The 17,649-nt window shown below is 38.0% G+C and overlaps 1 protein-coding gene across 6 annotated transcripts in view; it reads right to left on the bottom strand.

Annotated features, from left to right (window-relative positions):
- Positions 1-841: 841 nt before the first annotated feature.
- The window catches only part of PMS1 (PMS1 homolog 1, mismatch repair system component), a 42,469-nt gene continuing 25,661 nt past the window's right edge, over positions 842-17,649 (bottom strand). For all 6 annotated transcript variants that reach the window (XM_048310034.1, XM_048310035.1, XM_048310033.1 and 3 more), the window contains 5 exons: positions 16,475-17,370; positions 12,050-12,505; positions 11,380-11,510; positions 2,985-3,145; positions 842-1,214 (listed from right to left, as the gene is read on the bottom strand). In XM_048310034.1, coding sequence (XP_048165991.1) covers positions 1,023-1,214; positions 2,985-3,145; positions 11,380-11,510; positions 12,050-12,505; positions 16,475-17,370 — 1,836 coding nt within the window. In that variant the 3' untranslated portion in view covers positions 842-1,022. The remainder of the gene's footprint in view (positions 1,215-2,984; positions 3,146-11,379; positions 11,511-12,049; positions 12,506-16,474; positions 17,371-17,649) is intronic.

Here is a 17,649-nt window from a genome sequence, read left to right as displayed (position 1 = left end):
GGCACAGAAACACTACAAAGCTAGGTCCTACCACCACATCTTCATAGGGCCAAGATTTGTAAATGGCAGCTGGGGATGGACACGAATTTTCAGGTGAGCTTCAAACTTCTAAAACATACTCTTCCAGAGACAAGGCAGCTGCTATGCACAGAAGGCCTAAGCGGGTAGGTTTACAGAAGTAGGCCACTACTTGAAATAGAGGAGTAAACACTGTGTTCTGGTAGAATGAAGCAGTTTACCAAAATCAGTAGCTCTCTATATAGCAGACTATGCCCTAGTTATGCCACATTCTCCCCGAGGGAGGACAGTTTAAGTTTCCCACCCCCAAACAGTTTGTGTATAGCACTGCACCAATAAACAACCACGGGCATCTGATTTCAGTGCTAATATGTGCTTCTGTGACTCAGAGCCATTCTGCTTTCAAGTAACTGGCCAGTTTTTGTTGATCTGAAGTTTTTGAAGTGTACTATACTTTTAAGAACCACACTTCCGTAAGTGTAGAATTTTTGGACATTGGACACTAGGACTGTCAATACTCATTTATATGAGCTAAGAATTTCCAAATATAAATACAACACCATAGAAGTCTAACTAAAATACCTGCTTATGGCAATGCCATATTTAAATACTTACAGCTATCTGGCATTCCTTTGAAAATTAACATCTGATGTCCTTAGTACAGTAAACTTTGCCATGCTCTGTTGAAAGCAACTTCTAACCACTTCACATCTAAAAAATTCTGACATACTGGTATTTCTTAAACCTGCAGCAATAAGAGAAGGATGAAACCAGTTGAGAACACTTCTTTAATAAATTCTTTTAAAAAAATAGTGGGGAGTTATTTCTCTACAGTATTTATTTCCAGTTTTCAAGTAGCATTTTTATTTAAATAAAGTCTTTAGGAGGTGAACATATAACAATGAGAAGTCATTATACAAAAGTTTTGCACTAAACATACTGAACTTACAGAGTAGTGATCAAAATTAAGCAAGAGAAGTATGACTCCAAACAAAATGTTCCATTTACTGAATAATTTCCATGGAGTTGTGCTTGTCAACTTCTGGAATATCTGTTAAGTGATGAAAAAAAGGACGACCATGAACGCAGCCTTTATTTTCCTTTCCAAGCTGTTGCTTCATCCTGTAAATTGTGTTTTGTACATCTTCTTTTGACAAATGTAAGGGCAGCTGCCGAGCTAAACGTACTGCTTCTCCCTGTGGAAAGGAAAAACAAAACCCCAATAGTTTTAAAGTACCATTTTTTAGCACATTAGCCTGGGGCTACCAGAAAGCAGGAATTAAGCACTCACTGTTTAAAGGTCATCCCTTTCAGCCAATTAAATATTCTAAATCCCAGAAATCTAAATGTAACTCTAAACATACCTTACTGGTCAGTTCATGACATTTCTACAATGGAGGCATGCACAGTCAGCCCTTGGTCATGTTTGCTCTCTTTTAGCCTACTTTTTCAAGACGCTTTGTGTTTCTGAAGATCTCATTTCCTGTTTTCACCAGCATCAGCTGTAGATGTTTACCAGTTCACAAGAGACATTTCACACCATAAACTTTAGAACTATCATAAATTAAGTCAAGCAGTCAGTGAGTAAAGTTTGAAAAATACTCTAGCAAAACTGCAGATTAATGTTGTATTTGCTATGGTCTATTGCATCCACTTATCTCAACATTCGAAAGCAGATGTGACTGCTAAAGCACCCACCCTCAAAGAACTAAGCAGCTTCAAAAAGAAGTTTTGTTTTCTCCTCCAAGATGGGCCTTCTTGCCATTGCCCTCTCTTCTGTCCTTAAGTCATGTTGCCTAGGCAGAAATGTATGTGGCACACAATCTCCCTTCATACTGTACAAACCTGAGCAGCATTCATAACGATTTAATCGAAATCATCCCATTTTCTTTGTCTGAGGTTTTTTCCCACTCCTCCAAGTGAGAAAGAGATCACTGTGGACTGTGGACTGTTTTATACCCTGGAAGGCTGCTGCTTCAACCATTACCTATTCTTTCTTCTGCATCTATTGACTGACAGCAAAGGCTGCAGACATGTTGCCTGCTCAAACATGAAATGAATAATCAAAGTTGTGATTCTGAACATGACGGTGAATGGCATTTCCAGTGTTTACCTCCCAGAATGGTCAAAAAATTCAGTGCTTACTTCTGAATAACAGCTTTTATAGCTGTTTGGGGTTTTTTACAAACCATTCCTGTCTCAACACAGAACTTATCCCTTCTTTAAGCTTCTTTCATGAATGCATGAGAGTGGTTCAGTAGCACTAACAATCCCTTGCTGCAAAGGCAGCTTACTGCCTCAAAAGACAGGGAAACATTTGTATAATAATGCTTAAAAGATAAAACACATATTCTGTGTAAATATGTGCCTAAGTCCCAATTTGAAGTAACCCAATTCAGGAAGGCATGTTATAAGTACTTAAGTAAGAAGAGACTTTACATATATTTTGGTAACCTTTTTGAAGAGAATTGGTATTAAAGAGCATTAGTGACACAGCCAGACAAGAAGTAGTAACTACTACTGTTGGTTACTCCAGCTTTAACTAGTACCACATTTATTAGCTGTCTCTGAAACTTCAAGCTGTTATTACCTCTGGATGGACAATTTATTTATTTGCATAGACAATATTAACACGAGTCACTGCCATTCTGTGGCAGTTCTGTATTCCAACATGGAGAAATGCCTTTCTAGTCTGAAAAGTGCCTTACAGAGGAAACACCTTGTGAACATCAGCTTTTGGCATGTGTTATATCCCACTGGGTGACTGCTTTGGGTATGTCTAATGGAAGTATTTTGGTAAGGAATACACAGCTCAGGAGGATATAATATTCTCTTTTTCAAAAGTAACTTCTGTTTAGAACACAGTAACATTAATTAAAACACAAAGCTGAAAAAAAGATTTTCAAGCAGTTTAAGGAATTACAAGTTTAGCTGGCTAATACTTAAAAAGAAAGCTTCTGTCTCACCTCCAAGTAATTTACCACTTTGAGAGGCCTACATTCATACACTTCCTTTGCATTTCTGTTAACTACTGCATTCAGAATTTCTTTCAAATCAGAAATTCCAAAATATGGCAGACAATTTGCCATCCCTTCTATTTCAAGATGACTTTCTGTAGCCGAAACACCTGAAAATACAAAAACAAAACAGTAATTCATACACTGCTTTAATTTCTATTCTATAGAAATTCACTGAAAATTAAACTGATGCAAAGTCATTTAGTAATTTAGTCCAATACAATTAGGAAACTTTTTTGTTCCTCCCTTGGAATGAAAAGCATTTATTTGCACAATGTTTCATTATGATGATGTGTGTTTATTCACATCACAAATGTCTCAGCTTACATTAATCCAAATCCTAGCTGGCACCGTTTAATGCTTAAAATATTTGCAGCATTCCCAGTCTTGAGCACAGCTTTAATTAAAGCTTCTGTGACTTTAATTAAACATACATAAAACTAAAGTAGAAGCTAGCAATAAAACACAATTTAGTTTGAAAAAAATTAAAACATTGTTGGCACTATTTCCTATGTAATTGGTTGAAACATATGTAAAGTTCAAATGTTATCATAACAAATTCAAATTCTACTGAAATAAAAAGCAGTTTTTTCTCCTACCACATCTGAGGAAAAACTCAAGCCCATAAAACTAGAGGCTCTGTGACTGACTTCATATTATCATTCATATGGTATCACTGCTGGAGCAGGTACTACTCTGAGTAGGAATGATGAATAAAAAACTAAACAGCCTTTCTAACAGAGTATCTATTCAAGTTTTGAGGTCTACACGATTTCTCTTCTTATTCACATTATGGGAAAAAAAACTGATGAAGTTGTTCCCGTACAGCAACCTTTTATCCACTCCCAGTCAGAAGCAAGTTCTCTGGTGGTCAGGCTCACATATTCTCACTCAGTCCTTCAGACTATCCTCTCGTTCATGCTGGGTGCACAGAAACCTCAACCCAACCTGCACAGTCACCTTCTCTTTTCCTCCACTACAAGTTTAACAAGTAAAAAGCTTCACAAAGACAGCATGGACAAATTTAATTAAAAATGAAAATAAATCTAATCTGTGTAATGGCTCCAGGTAGGATAAATAACCTTCAGCCCGAGTCACAAATGGTTTTTGTGAAGTCAAAAGAGCTGGAGACAAATATATTGCTCCAAGGTGGATTAAACTAACAAACTGTCACAAGGGATAATTCCTGTTCCTAGTCCAAACAACAATATGAAATATTTCAGAAGTGAGAGAAAATATATATGCAACGTAAGTCAGCAAAATGTACTTTCATTAGCTGGTAGAATGAAGCTGAGTTACCCATGTCCAGGCCCTGTTTACTGGACAGTCATTAAATAAGAGCAGAGATAACAGGATGACTGTGCAGGTTGAAACTTTTCCTAAATATGGGTGTGTCACTGGGCAAACAATGCTCTTGGGCCTTTTTAAGCCTCACGGCACGAGTTACTTTGACCAGTGGGAATTTGATATAGGAAACAATCCCCCATCGCCCCTCCCCCCGAAAATCACATAACCTTCTTCCAGCTATGTATTCAACACTGCTTTACATCCGAAACTTTATTTCGTTTTTTACCCAGCCTTGTCTTCCTTCTCTTTTTCAAGCTGCCTTTCCCTAATCACGGCCAGCAAGCAGAGACATATTTTTATATAATACTGTAAACCTGTGTTCAGATTCAGCTTAAAGAAAAATGTTAAATTATAAGAAAGTTTGCCAGATATAAACATTTCCCCATGGGAAAGCCTTTCAGTAAGGGACAGGGAAAAGATAAAGCCTCTTATAAAAATCTTCTTCAGCTCTTTTCTCTTAATTTTTGTCATATTTTTGATTTAATTACAGATTAGATTTGAGGAACTATTTCAGACCATTTGATTACGCTGCTTTCTCTCTAGAATTAGAACTTAGTTTATTTGAAAACCTTTCAATAATTACCCCTCTATATTTTACCAAAGACAGGACACAATTTTTTTTAAGTTTCAAGTATTTAGATATTCAGTTTAAAAACTTGTACTTCCTGTGCTTCCTTTTAAAATTCTATGACAGTGAGGTTCTGGATTTGCAAAATATTTCCTCATATACTCTTCAGCTTCAACGACAGCCATTGTTCATCTGCAAATTTTCACAGCCAAATTTAACTTCGCTAAGTTTCCTCTTTCATCTAAAAGTCAAAGCAGGCTTGAAAGTGTTTAATTTAAGAACAAACAATACAAACCCTGGCTAAGGGAGGTTTATTTCTTTGGCATTTCTGTTTGTGTGCCAGTCTCCTTTTCTGCCAACATGCTTCAAACTGCAAAGTAGCCCAGTTGCATTCTGATTAACAAGTTTATCTGCAAGTCTTTGCAGGAACTCCGATACTGGCAACACTCGATGATATAAGCAGATGTCCAAGCCTCAGTATACTTAATATATATTTTGTCAAAAATTTACAAGATTTTTGAGTATTCAAACAGCAGTCCTCAAGCAGTTGCCATGGTATTTTCTATGAAATACTTTGCAACTTCCAAGGAAAGTATTTCCATGAACAAATAAACTAGCTTTCAAATTACTTTAAAAATGTGGATTTCTCATTGTTACAAATTTCCCCTTTCTCTTTCCAAACAAAGCATTTACAATCATCTTTGGATAATTCCTTCTTGATGGCCAGGAAAAACTGTTCCCTTCCAGCTGCCACCTAGATTAGGTGACACTATAACACTGTCTATCTCCCAGTCTATGGTCAAAAATCAAACTGAAATTAAATTGCAGCATGCTTTTCCACTGGTGGGTTGCAAGAGCTGAGGCAGTTTATATTACCAAGAACAATGGGCTATTTACCTGTTACTGCTCTTTGAGGCCTTATAAGCATATTCTTTGTACATACTCTCGTTGACTACATGAGGCAGACTGCATTCTATCAGGCAGACAATTCTACCCTAAAAGCCTGCCTTGGAGCATGGCCCAAAACCCACCATTGATACAATACCAGCTAAGGTGTGTTCCTTGGTCTCATTTCCTCTCCAGCCAAGAATTCCCATCTCTCTCTAGGCCTTTCCTAAAGGCAAATGGACAGATGTGCAGTGAAGGCACATATAACAAACACATCTTAAGAAGAACTGGACAGAAAGTAATCCATCTTACTTCTTGAAATGTTCCCTGCACGTAGGGGTCACTGTGAGCAAACAAATGCCTGGCAGATCCCAGAACGCTGAGTATTAAGTAATCTGCTTTATTAAGTAAAAGCAAACAGACTGCTCTCCCAAAGGTAGCATCACTTGAAGTCTCAGTAAGGCCAGAACATGAGGGGGTGGGAGGGCAGTGGAAGACAGACTGGAGCTCAGCGTCACAGCTTTGCAAAATACAACTGGCACATTCCACAAAGAAACCATTGATTTTGCTTAACTGACACACTGACAGCAAGAAGTGTTTTCTTGGCTATTTCACAACATGTTTTTCACTGTGAGCTATCCAGAGAAAAATCTAGTTGAAAACTCCTTAGACTTATGAGCAGTTAATACGAAGAGAAACAGGGAGACAATACAAAGATCTTCCAAAGGTCTACCAGAAACATGAAGCAGATGGGGCACTTTCAAAATCTAGGACACTTGGAAAAACTTTGATTGCAGTCATACAGAGTCTCTGAAGAGAGTAAAGGTAGATTACCTTTCTGTCTTCTAGCAGGAACACATTCAAAAGGCAGACTTATCCTCAAATGAAACAACAGGTAAGTAAGGCCTGCAACTCCCATACTCTTGTAAAAATAAACATCCAAAAGTGAAAATACAGAAGTTTAAGCAGTTTTCCCACCAAAATGGCAGAACAAGAACAAAATTCCATGTAGAACTGAGTTCTTGCCAGGAAGAAAACAGCTAATTAGACCTTTCAAAAACCTACTAGGAGTAGAGTATCAGGTGCCACATGTTGCCATGGGGTTCAGAGCAAGACCTGTGAGAAAGACTCCTGGTAAATTGTGAGAGCAACTAAAACTCAGAACCACCCCACTAGCTAAAATGTCTTGGCCATTAACGACTTAAAAGACATTAAAGACACTAAAACGTCTTGGTCATAGCTGTATTTTTTTGAATTCCAAGAACTGTAAGGGAATAAGATTCAATTTCTGAATATTAATCCCAAGATTAATGCATGATTAATGAATTACTCATTTTTTTTATCCTATGAATGACACTGCCCCTTACATGTCATCCAAATAAGGAAAAATTAATACTTTGTAGGGGGGGGGGGGGGGTTTCAAGTAAGAAACCATAAGAATGAAAATCTTCATAAAAAGCCCCTCTGTGTCACAAGTTGCCAGAAGGTAAGATTCTGAACTGCAAAGAAGGATTTTTTAAAGAGATCAGTTGAGATGCAAGCTTAATGCAGCAAAGGGATTACCGAATTCGCCTTCCAAATTCAGGCAGCTGCTTAGGGTCTTCTTAAATAAACAAACAGTCAGTTCTGTAAAACACCCCAATGCCACAAGGAAATAAGGAATAAATCTATGGTCCTATACTTAAATTTAAATCATTACAGTCATCTAGGAAACTTCCCTAGTGAGGTGCACTAGGCAAGAGGTCCAGTGTTCCAAATTAGTATCTGAGTATTATGAGTAGACTTAATATATGGTAATGGGCAGCAGTACTCTGGGTCCTTCTCTTCTTTGATAGCAGAATATCTGTAGAGATTTAAACAAATAATCAGTGCAACCTACTAGACCAACAGTCCTCTTCAGAGACCACCATGGGTCAAGGAAAGCCTCTTCCATGACTAAAACTGCTGAACATTGAATTGGAGCAGCTAAATTTCCTATGTTCTTGTTTTGGGAGGTATCTTAAGAGCTAGTGATGGCATCATAGCCTTATTCACATGAATCAACAGAAAGGCTTGCTATTTTGTAAGAAGAAATTATCAGAAATACCACTTGTAGGTTGAAATTCAAAACCTTAAGAAATCAATCAATCAATCAATCAATCAACAAAATTGCTTGTGATGTAAGGGGATCTCTGTCAGAAAAAGTAAACTTTCTAGTACAGAAAATAACACTCTTCACTCAGGATGAAAAATGAAGGAATGCATATTAATAAGTGCCAATAAGTGGCTATTAATGAGAAATCAATCAGCAGTCAGAAAGGAACATCTAATACGACTGTATGAGGGCAGAAGTCTCAAAGGAAAATACAAACCTTCAAATATGCTACAGTGGACCCTGACAGAGAGAAATAGTTGATAGGACTGACCCAATTAATCCACAAAGTTGGTAAAAAATTACAAGTTACAAAGGTTGTGTGCACAGAGAATGGGTTCTGGTGTGCTCCTATGGATGCTGCTAAGGAGGAACTCTCTAGTTACCACGGCTTAAGTGCACGTTTCCATTCTAGGACCTCTCCACATCAAGCTGTGACTTTATCATCCACCATGCAAAGTAGGAACCTCTGGCCCAAAAAATGAACAATATATCCTGAAGAAACAAAATCTTTCTTAAGCAAATTCTAGTTCAACATCATCTGAATACCTCTCTTTCAGGATGTGTCTGAATTTCAAAAACGCCACAAAAACAGACACCGAATACAGACAGTGGAAAAAAGTAATGCTTCTATAAGGATAGTGAAAGATGTTTTATAGAACAAACTGGTTCTCTCAGAGTTAAGAAATCCTACAGAATACTCAGGGTCTAAGTGGGACAAATGACTCCTGGTATGCAGGTCTCTTTCTATAAAGATTATACAAGAACCTATGAATTAAATAACCTTACACTGCATAGTGAAATTCCCAGAGAAGGACACATTAGGAGAGTACCTGTGTGTCTAAAAATCAGCTCTAATAAGCATTTGTAGAAGGTAGTGTATTTCAGGGACAAATTTAAGAAAAAGAGGAGGGACTGATTAAGTAGAAATCCTTAGCTCAGTAGGAAAAAAGCCTGGAGAAATTCCATTTGTTTGCTGGTATTTCTACCTTCATCTGCAGTGGTATGCTCTTTTAATAAAAGAGGCTGTAACTGCTATAATGTCACCAGCAGAAGCTTATAAACATGACTGACAAGACTCAGATGTTATTAACTTTTCACTCAAGTAGTTAAAATAGAAGACTGGGACAAAGAACTGAATTAGATTCCCATTCTTCACTGGGCTACTCCTATGGTTCATAAACCTCCACAGGGCATACAAAGCACTAACTGTAAACCAAATGAGAAAAGTTTCCTTGAGATTTCATTTTCTTAAATTTACATCTTAGGAACACGGGATTGGAAGACTACTTCCCAGTTACTGTGTCAAGTCCTTTGCTATTATACTGTTACAATGCTTCTCTTAAACAAACCAAGCTGTCTTAAAAGTAGTTTCCCATTTGGTTTAGGCCAAGACAGCCAATTTTGTTCACAGTAGCTAGCATGGGGCTGTGTTTTGGATTTGTGCAGGAAACAGTGTTGGTAATATAGGGATGTTTTTGTTACAGCTGAGCAGGGCTTACACAGCATCAAGGCCCTTTCTGCTCCTCACCCCACCCCACCAGTGAGGGGGCTGAGGGTGCACAGGGAGTTGGGAAGGGCACTGGGAAGCTGACCCCAACTGACCAAAGGGATATTCCAGACCATGGGGCATCAAGCTCAGCACACAGAGCTGGGGGAAGGAGGAGGAAGTGGGGAATGTTTGGTGTGATGATGTTTGTCCTCCCAAATCACCATTACGTGGGATGGAGCCTAGCTTTTCTGGGGATAGCTGAACACCTGCCTGCCTATGGAAAGCAGTGAATTAACTTCTTTTATTGTTTCATTTCTGTACACAACTTTTGCTTTACCTGTTAAACTGTCTTTATATCTCAACCCACAAGTTTTCTCACTTTTACCCTTCCAGTTCTCTCCCCCATCATGCTCAGGGGGGAGTGAATGAGTGGCTGTGTGGGGCTGAGCTGCTGGCTGGGGTTAAACCATGACACATCTGCAGTACAATGAGATCTGTCAACAACTCTCCACTGCTGCCTAGAAATAAACTAGAAATTAAACTTTCCACCCAGGAGGAAAAAGAAATTGTCTTCAAATTTTCATATTCAATTTATTCACGTCTAGTTTACACTAACTAGATTTCAAGCAAACTTAGAACATCAGGAGGTAAAAAAAAAGTTTGTGAGCAAAACTGCTAAGCCACAATCCCCCTCTCCCCCATTTGCCTAGGGACATATCATAGAGGTCCTCAGCTTTTGATTTGCTAGTCTGAATACACCATGTAATAACTGCCTCTTACAGTACGTTTTATTTCCCTAATTATTCATTCCATGATTTATTACCATGAACACCTCTTCTACAAAGGTGGTGTTATTTATGTAGAGATTTAGTCAGTCAGAAAGAAGTTTCCTTGGTTTTGCTGTGCATGATTCAGTAAGGGAAACAGCTTTGGTTCTGTTCTTCACAAGAGCCAGCCTCTGAGTGAAGGAGTTGGTCTACATCCCTTTTTTGTACCTACCCTTAAAAGATCCCATATGTTACAGTACATCTGTCATCACTCTACATATGTGGGGATCTGTAACACATGAAGCTATAGCATTTCTAACAGCTCTTATGGCCAGTCTTTTCCCTGAGCTGTCAGCTAGGTGCTACCCCCAAAGATGTTTGCTTTTCTTGGAATTCCGCTATAGAATTCGTGATCTGCAGAACCAACAGTGGGTTGCCCCTGTGTTTCCAACACATCCCTAGAAATCATTCTTCAGAAAGATGTAAAAACATCTGAGCTCTCTTACTAAGGTAAAATAAACTTACATAAAATGCATTTATTCTGTGATCAATGAAGAGGTACTGAAAAGTATACTCCCTCAAAAAGTATGTTCAGATCAAACTCTGAGAAAAGGTGTGGTGATCCTATGACCATCTCTTTGCTGGCCCCTTTAGGCTCTGTGTTACAATTCTGATAGGAAAGTATGACATCAACCAGGATCCAGCTCCTTACTGGACCTCCTCAACTGCTCAGCAGTACAGGAGTAGCCAGCTAAAGCACATACATGCAGAAGCTTCTGCAAGTAACACCATTCTGGGCTAAGGAGTTCTTATCTGTCTAATCTAAATTATGTCAGAATGGCAGTTAAGGATATGGGTATTGAGCATTTTGAGAAAAGAAGAAAAGTGCGGAAAACATGGATTTCAGAGCATTCTTTGAAATACTATTAGAATTTTCTGTTTAGTCATCAATTTCCATTGCTCAATGTTCTGTGTAGAAGACTACATTCTTTGCCAAGAAAATAAAATCTCAGTATTAAGGAAAGCAAGATGCTAGTGCTTTAAAAGACAAGGTGATGTAGAATAACATGATCCACATTAACAGTAATTTAAATCATTAAATCGTAAGAAACAAGCTAAAATGCAATTAATAGTTTTTAAAACTATCATACCTTCTATCACTTTTATCTGGAATCCATTTGCTACAAGCCTTGGATCTGACAAATAACCTGATCCATGGAAACTCTGGTAATTCTTCTGCATCTTATGAAGAGCTGCCATATACTGAGATCCACCAAGAAGACTGGAAAAAAAATCCCCCAAGTGTTAAAAACCAACATCCCTTACGTGAAAATGACAAGCGTGCAAAAACCACAGAAAAAAGGCAGCAAGTGGTAAGGAGTGATCAAGATTTTTTAAAATATTTTAAAAAAGAAATTTGTTTAAAGAAACAAAATGAGAACTATTAACTTATCTTAGTGAGTGACCAAGCTAAAGCATACAGTAATAATAATTCTAACAGCCATTTCCTAATTCTTGGGGGAAAGTCAGCTACAGTGAAGTTGTGAATGTGGAGCATTTAATTTTCTTCTGGGGGAGGAAATTTGTATTTGCTTCACTACTAATGAAACTGGTCAAAATCATACTTATTTCAACTAGAGTAAGACCAAGGGCGCTCATTACATCAAGATACAAGTATAAAAACCAAAAATCTGTTTTAATAGGTAAGTGAGTGCACAAGTAAGCACAGCATTAGCAAGCAGGGCCTTGCCAGAGTTTACTGTGAATAATTAACAAATGATGCTCAAGTAACATACACATTTTTGCTCAATAGTACTATACCTGTCCGTTAATACAATTGGATTGCCAAGTTTCTCTACTGGAAGCTTATGGTTCATCAGTAATCTCTTAAATAGCAGGGCCTCTTCCAATCTGTATGGATTCAGCAATTTTAGATTTTTTTCAGTAGCAAGTATCCACACATCAGGAAAACTCTGACGACGGATCAGGAAAAGCTCGCGTTCATCGGAAGCATTTTTCTCTTGTCTCTGAAGGTGACGTCTACAGGAACTCAGAGAAAAAGGCACTGGGACAATTTTCACAGGCTGTTCCAGTTTCCCCTTCTTTTCAATCTGGTCATGGAATATCTTGTCAAGCTTCTGCTGGTCAGATGCAGAACTCTTTAGCTTGGGTTTGTGTTTTTCTGCTTCCTTTGCTGGTCGGTGTATCGGCTGTGCATTGGCTTTCTTGACCTCTCTGTTGTACCGTTCCTGGTCCTTAGTGGCTTTTATCTCGTAACTTAAAGGAGAAAACAAATCAGAAGCATCAGCAGATAAAAAGCTCCAGACCCCAGCTCCTAACACACTAAAGCAGAAGGCAAGGTAACCATTTCAACAGCCAACAACCACATCCATGGTCCATTCAAGTACCTGCATCAATACGCCGCCCACTGTGATGGAGATGGCGACTGTGCCTCTATTACATCACACCTTGAACAAAAGCTGGAAATTTTCCTTCATCAAGACAGCCAGCAAAACATTAATTACTGTAAGGGGGAGGAACTCTAACTGTAAGGAAGGGACTGCATCATTTAAAGATCTACAGCAAGGGTCTTTTCACCTCAGTCCCTTGTTTAATTTGCAATCACACATAGAGTTTTGGCAGGAGTTTTGTGTCACAGGCACATCCAGCTCAATTCCCAGTCATTTAAGCTTCTAGAGCTCTACAGACTTCCAGGGGAGGCCATGTGGCTGGCAGGAGTTTGGAGCTTGAATAATTTCCCAAGCCTCAGGCCTTACTTAATAAAAGCATATTTGATTTCAAATGGCCTAAAATTAGCCATATGAAGTGTAAGAATACAGAATATGTATGATTATCACAGAATTCTGTAACTAATAATCAATCTTACAGATTTTTCAAAAACAGTCAATAAAAAACTACTCTTAAAAGCTGTCTAAATGGTAAAAACATTACTACATACTAACCTCTACAACATGAACGGATTCTTAATGAGTTTATAAATGTCAGACAGATAGCTAAACTTTTATAGGTCCCAGGTTTATGCTTGCCTACTGAATATGAATTTCACTTTTCTGAAAGCAAAGAGCGTCATTTGCTGAACTCCCTCTTTTTGCCTTTATTTGATATTCTGAATTCTAGAAGGTAATTCAAACCAGTCTAATCTTCAATTAAAACAAAACCAAAAAAAAGTAGTACTATCATATGTTAGTATTGGAAATAAGTATTTTAGCTGATCATATTTATTTATTGCTACTTGCTGGAACAGTTTGATTCAATTATGTGTATGCATGCTGGAAAATTAAGGTCAACAGAAGGGTCACCATTTGCAATTAATTATGATGTGCTAGCATTCACATATGGTACTAATATTTAGTTAACTAAAAAAGTCAGCTTAAATAGTTTCTTGCAATAAATCACATCCTAGAAAATATGGAGCAAACATTAAGATAAAAAACATCTGCTCCTTTTAAAATGAATGGATGAAATCACTTGAACAGATTTTTTTTTTAATCCCAAATTCATTTACAGCTTTGACCAGATCGATAAGTACTTTGTTTTGAATAGACCTAACAGTAATGCACAAAAATATTTAAGTGTAAGAGAACTGAGCTTTCAGTGATCACTGATAATCCAAACCAAAAGCACTTCCAAACAAAGTCCAACTTGCCTGTCAGTTTAGGCTACCACCAGAAAATTCCAGCCTTACAAAATTTGATTGCGAGCATCTTCCAAATTCATACACATCATTATCAGTGATTTGCTCAGAACCAAAGAAAAACTGCAGATTGACAAACTATGAGGGAACACCCTTGCCTTTCTGAAAATCCTTCCACAGAGGAACATATAATCAACAAGCGCTACAAGAACAGCTTTTCTCTGCTTTGTCAATTAAGACTGCAAATTCACGATTCTTTTCTGACGCTACAAAACCTGAAGCCAAGGAAATCTGCAAAACTGGGTGTAAGCACAGAGTGGAAGACTAGAATGAAGTCTAGTTTCAAAGGCAGCTTTGGTTTAGCTAGAAAAACGGATCCACAATATATTCTTTTCCCCTTGCAATGTAAACCCAAACAAAATAATCAGTATACTAAAAACCCCCTTTTAATATGTAAGTCTCTCAGCCCTTATGAAACAAATAATGTGAATTTGAGTATTTGGAGCAAACTCTGACAGCAAAGACCATGCTACCTGAAAAAATGTTTCTCCCAAGGCACAAATCTACTCATGAAGAATTACTGCAGAGTGCTGACAAGGTGATTAGTTAGTCCCCTGATAATGTGTGTGGCTTTGAACCTTTCCTACACCTTCAGGGTAACTACTCCTGCCACTGTTATGGCACTTGGAAGGATTTCTCCCACTCCTACCTGAGCCTGATAAAGCAGGAAACACTAAGGCCAGAAACATGCAAACTGTATTAACTAAGAGCTGAGTGACTGCAAGGACTGAAATCCTTTGCAAAGCAGGGGGATATGCGATGCTGCCAGCATGGACGTGCACGGAGCTTTCCTCCTCTATTATAAACCTAAAGACCATAACATTTGACATTCCGGTTGTGTAATAAATGCTGGCTTGTTTTGAAAAGGCCATCCTGTGTCACTGTGAGACATCTGGTGCTTGTACAACACCCAAAAGGGATTTAAATTAATTTAGACCCGATGGAGGGGCCACAGAGAGAAACAGAGATGCTGAAACCATGCACACCCATTGCACAAGGCAGGACTTTATCACAGAAGGATGGAGGACTAGAGCCCAGGAAACGTGAGGTTATGCCAGCACGGATGCATGAAGGAGAGCTGTGGCACTTGGGCTGCCCTGATGTATATACATTTGTTGTTACCTCTAGGTGGCCCAATTTATCCAGAGTACCTGGAGGCAAGACTTATGTTCTCTGCTCCAAGTCCTTCTGGATTGCTGCTTTGCAGGAAAAGTTGTCTGTATATCTCTTCCTATTTGTTATTCTCTGAGGCAATTTTAAGAGAATAAAAGTTGAAAGGTAAACCGAAGCTGGTATCTATAGATACAACTAGTGGCGAATTCTTCATTTCTTTCAACATCCATGGGATTCAATCCTACATATAAGGAAAATATATATACTACATATAATATATTGCATTCAATCCTACATCTAAGGAAAACTTGATTACCAGAGAGGTATCCTTCCTGAACTAATGCAAAGTTAATCTGTAGGCACACTCTTTTAACATAACAGTTGTACCAGGAAAGCAACCATGAAATCTCAAAAGCTAAAGCAGAGCAAATTAAAATTTTCTGAAACAGCTGGCAGAACCTTTTGTTTCATTTCATTTAAAGCATGAATATAATTGGAGTAGATTTCTACTATTACATTAATATTTCTGCTTATGCAGAGATGGACACCAACACTTTCTCAAGCATGGGTTTGTGACCATAGCGTGTTGCTTGCATAATAAACTATAAATTAGGTAAATCAGAAGCTAGGTGAAAAGGTTTCACTTAACTCTCATATAACTGACATTCAGAACAATGCAGATGTTTTCCTAAAATATTTTCTTTTCTTGCAGATGGATTTCAAAAACTCAGTGACAATTCATTTCAGAAAAATATGGAATTTAGCTGTTCAGATTGCAACCCAGGAAGAGACTTGGTCTTGCTTGAAACAGATTAAAATTTAGACTGTGCTGTTCTCTCTGAACCAGCACTAGAATAGCTGTTTAGGGGAAAAAGTAATTCCTTGTGTCATTTGACTGAGTTTTGCAAATATGAGGTGTCCTAGGTCGGGATACAAACTAAGTTTAGAGGAATGGAATTTACCAAATGTTCAAGGACTAAAGTTCCTAAAAAAGAATTCTCACTTTATAGCAATGAAAGTTGAAAAACCTCTGAAGAACTCTACAGTGCCTCACCCATCACCGTGCTGGTTTTTAAGGACAGTGCATTGGGAGTGACATGCCCTTAGAAGTTTGTAAGATTCAAACAGACACTTTCTTGCCTGTTATCTTAAATAACTATTCAGCAGAACTGTCCCTAACTACTGCTGTCTCTAACCTAACTGCTGCACAGCAGTAGCAAAATGAGTAATTCCTATCAGCAGTGCACAACTGCACACAGCAAAACGTGACAACTCACAATACTGATTCTGATCTTGAAAAGTCAAAAGTCTTTCTCTATTTTTTCATAAATAACTGGAAAGTTACAATTGTTAAATTTCATTACAAGTGACTCTTTGGTAGCTTCCAGATTCAGAAGCAGGACACGGCCTGAACTTACTTCTTTTTTTCCTCTTCACTCAAATTCTTCCACTGCTCTTCAATTGTCAGCAGGATGTCATTCATGCTGGTCTTTGGATTATCATTTATCAATTTTGGACGACATTCATGTGTGAAAAATTCAAACGCAGACTTTGGTTTCTTTATTATTCTGCTATTAATTAAGTCATAAGCTGCCACACGTCCAAATTTTTCACTTATCACATTTTTTTTCTTTATGCTTTGATTTGAGATTTGTGGATCACTGCTTTTTTCACCAGTGTATTCATTTTGCTTATTAGTTGTCCCTCCAACTCCAGGAATCAAAATCTTAACTGGGTCCAGCTTGTCTCCCAGACTGTCTTTAAATCCACTTCCCATACTCCAACTATCAGCAGAGATTTCAGGTACGTCCTTAGGGACTAAGGCTTCCTCATTTTTATCTATTTCACCAGTATTTTCAGAGCTCAAAAGATGCTCATTGGCTTTTTTAGACTCGGGGTCCACAGGAACACTATTACTTTGAATATCAGCCATATTCTGTCCATTCTGTTCCTCCTCATGCAATAAATTTAAAGAACTGTCTGGAAAGGCATCACTCTTAGAAACCTCTCTTTTGTCCAGGTGACTGTGTACATTATCACCACTAAATGTCTGATGATTTAAGCAGATCTCTGCTTTTTTTCCTGCTTGACAGTTTTGCACATCATTGCTGAGTGAAAGGAATGAAGTATGAGCATGTAGCTCATCATTTCCAGATGGTCCCATTTCATTAACAGCCACATCTGTTTGGTCTGTTCTATGAACAAACATGTCTTCTGAGGTAACATCTGTTTTATTACTTTCACCAGGGACTGTAGCAGGTAGTGGCCCATACAGTGATTTCAACACGTTTTCAACTGCAAGTAAGACAGATTCCTGGAAAAAAAGAAGAAACAAAACAGAAAATACACACACACAAGTGTAACTTGTGAAAATATAACAAGTGAAAATGTAACTGCCAGATACCAAGAATATGGAACAATATGCAAAATGCTCTCATTTGGAATAATTTTTAGACAAATCTGGACAGATTATTGTACTTCAGTTGTTCACACATTCCAAAAGACTCTGAACTAGACACTTTCAGCCTCAAGTATTTTGTGACGTGTTCTGCTTCACTAGTTTACTCTGATATCACAAAACTAATTAAATGCT

The sequence above is a fragment of the Corvus hawaiiensis genome, chromosome 7, assembly GCF_020740725.1.
Source record: "Corvus hawaiiensis isolate bCorHaw1 chromosome 7, bCorHaw1.pri.cur, whole genome shotgun sequence".
NCBI lineage: Eukaryota > Metazoa > Chordata > Aves > Passeriformes > Corvidae > Corvus > Corvus hawaiiensis.
This window is presented reverse-complemented; position numbering and strand designations above follow the sequence as displayed.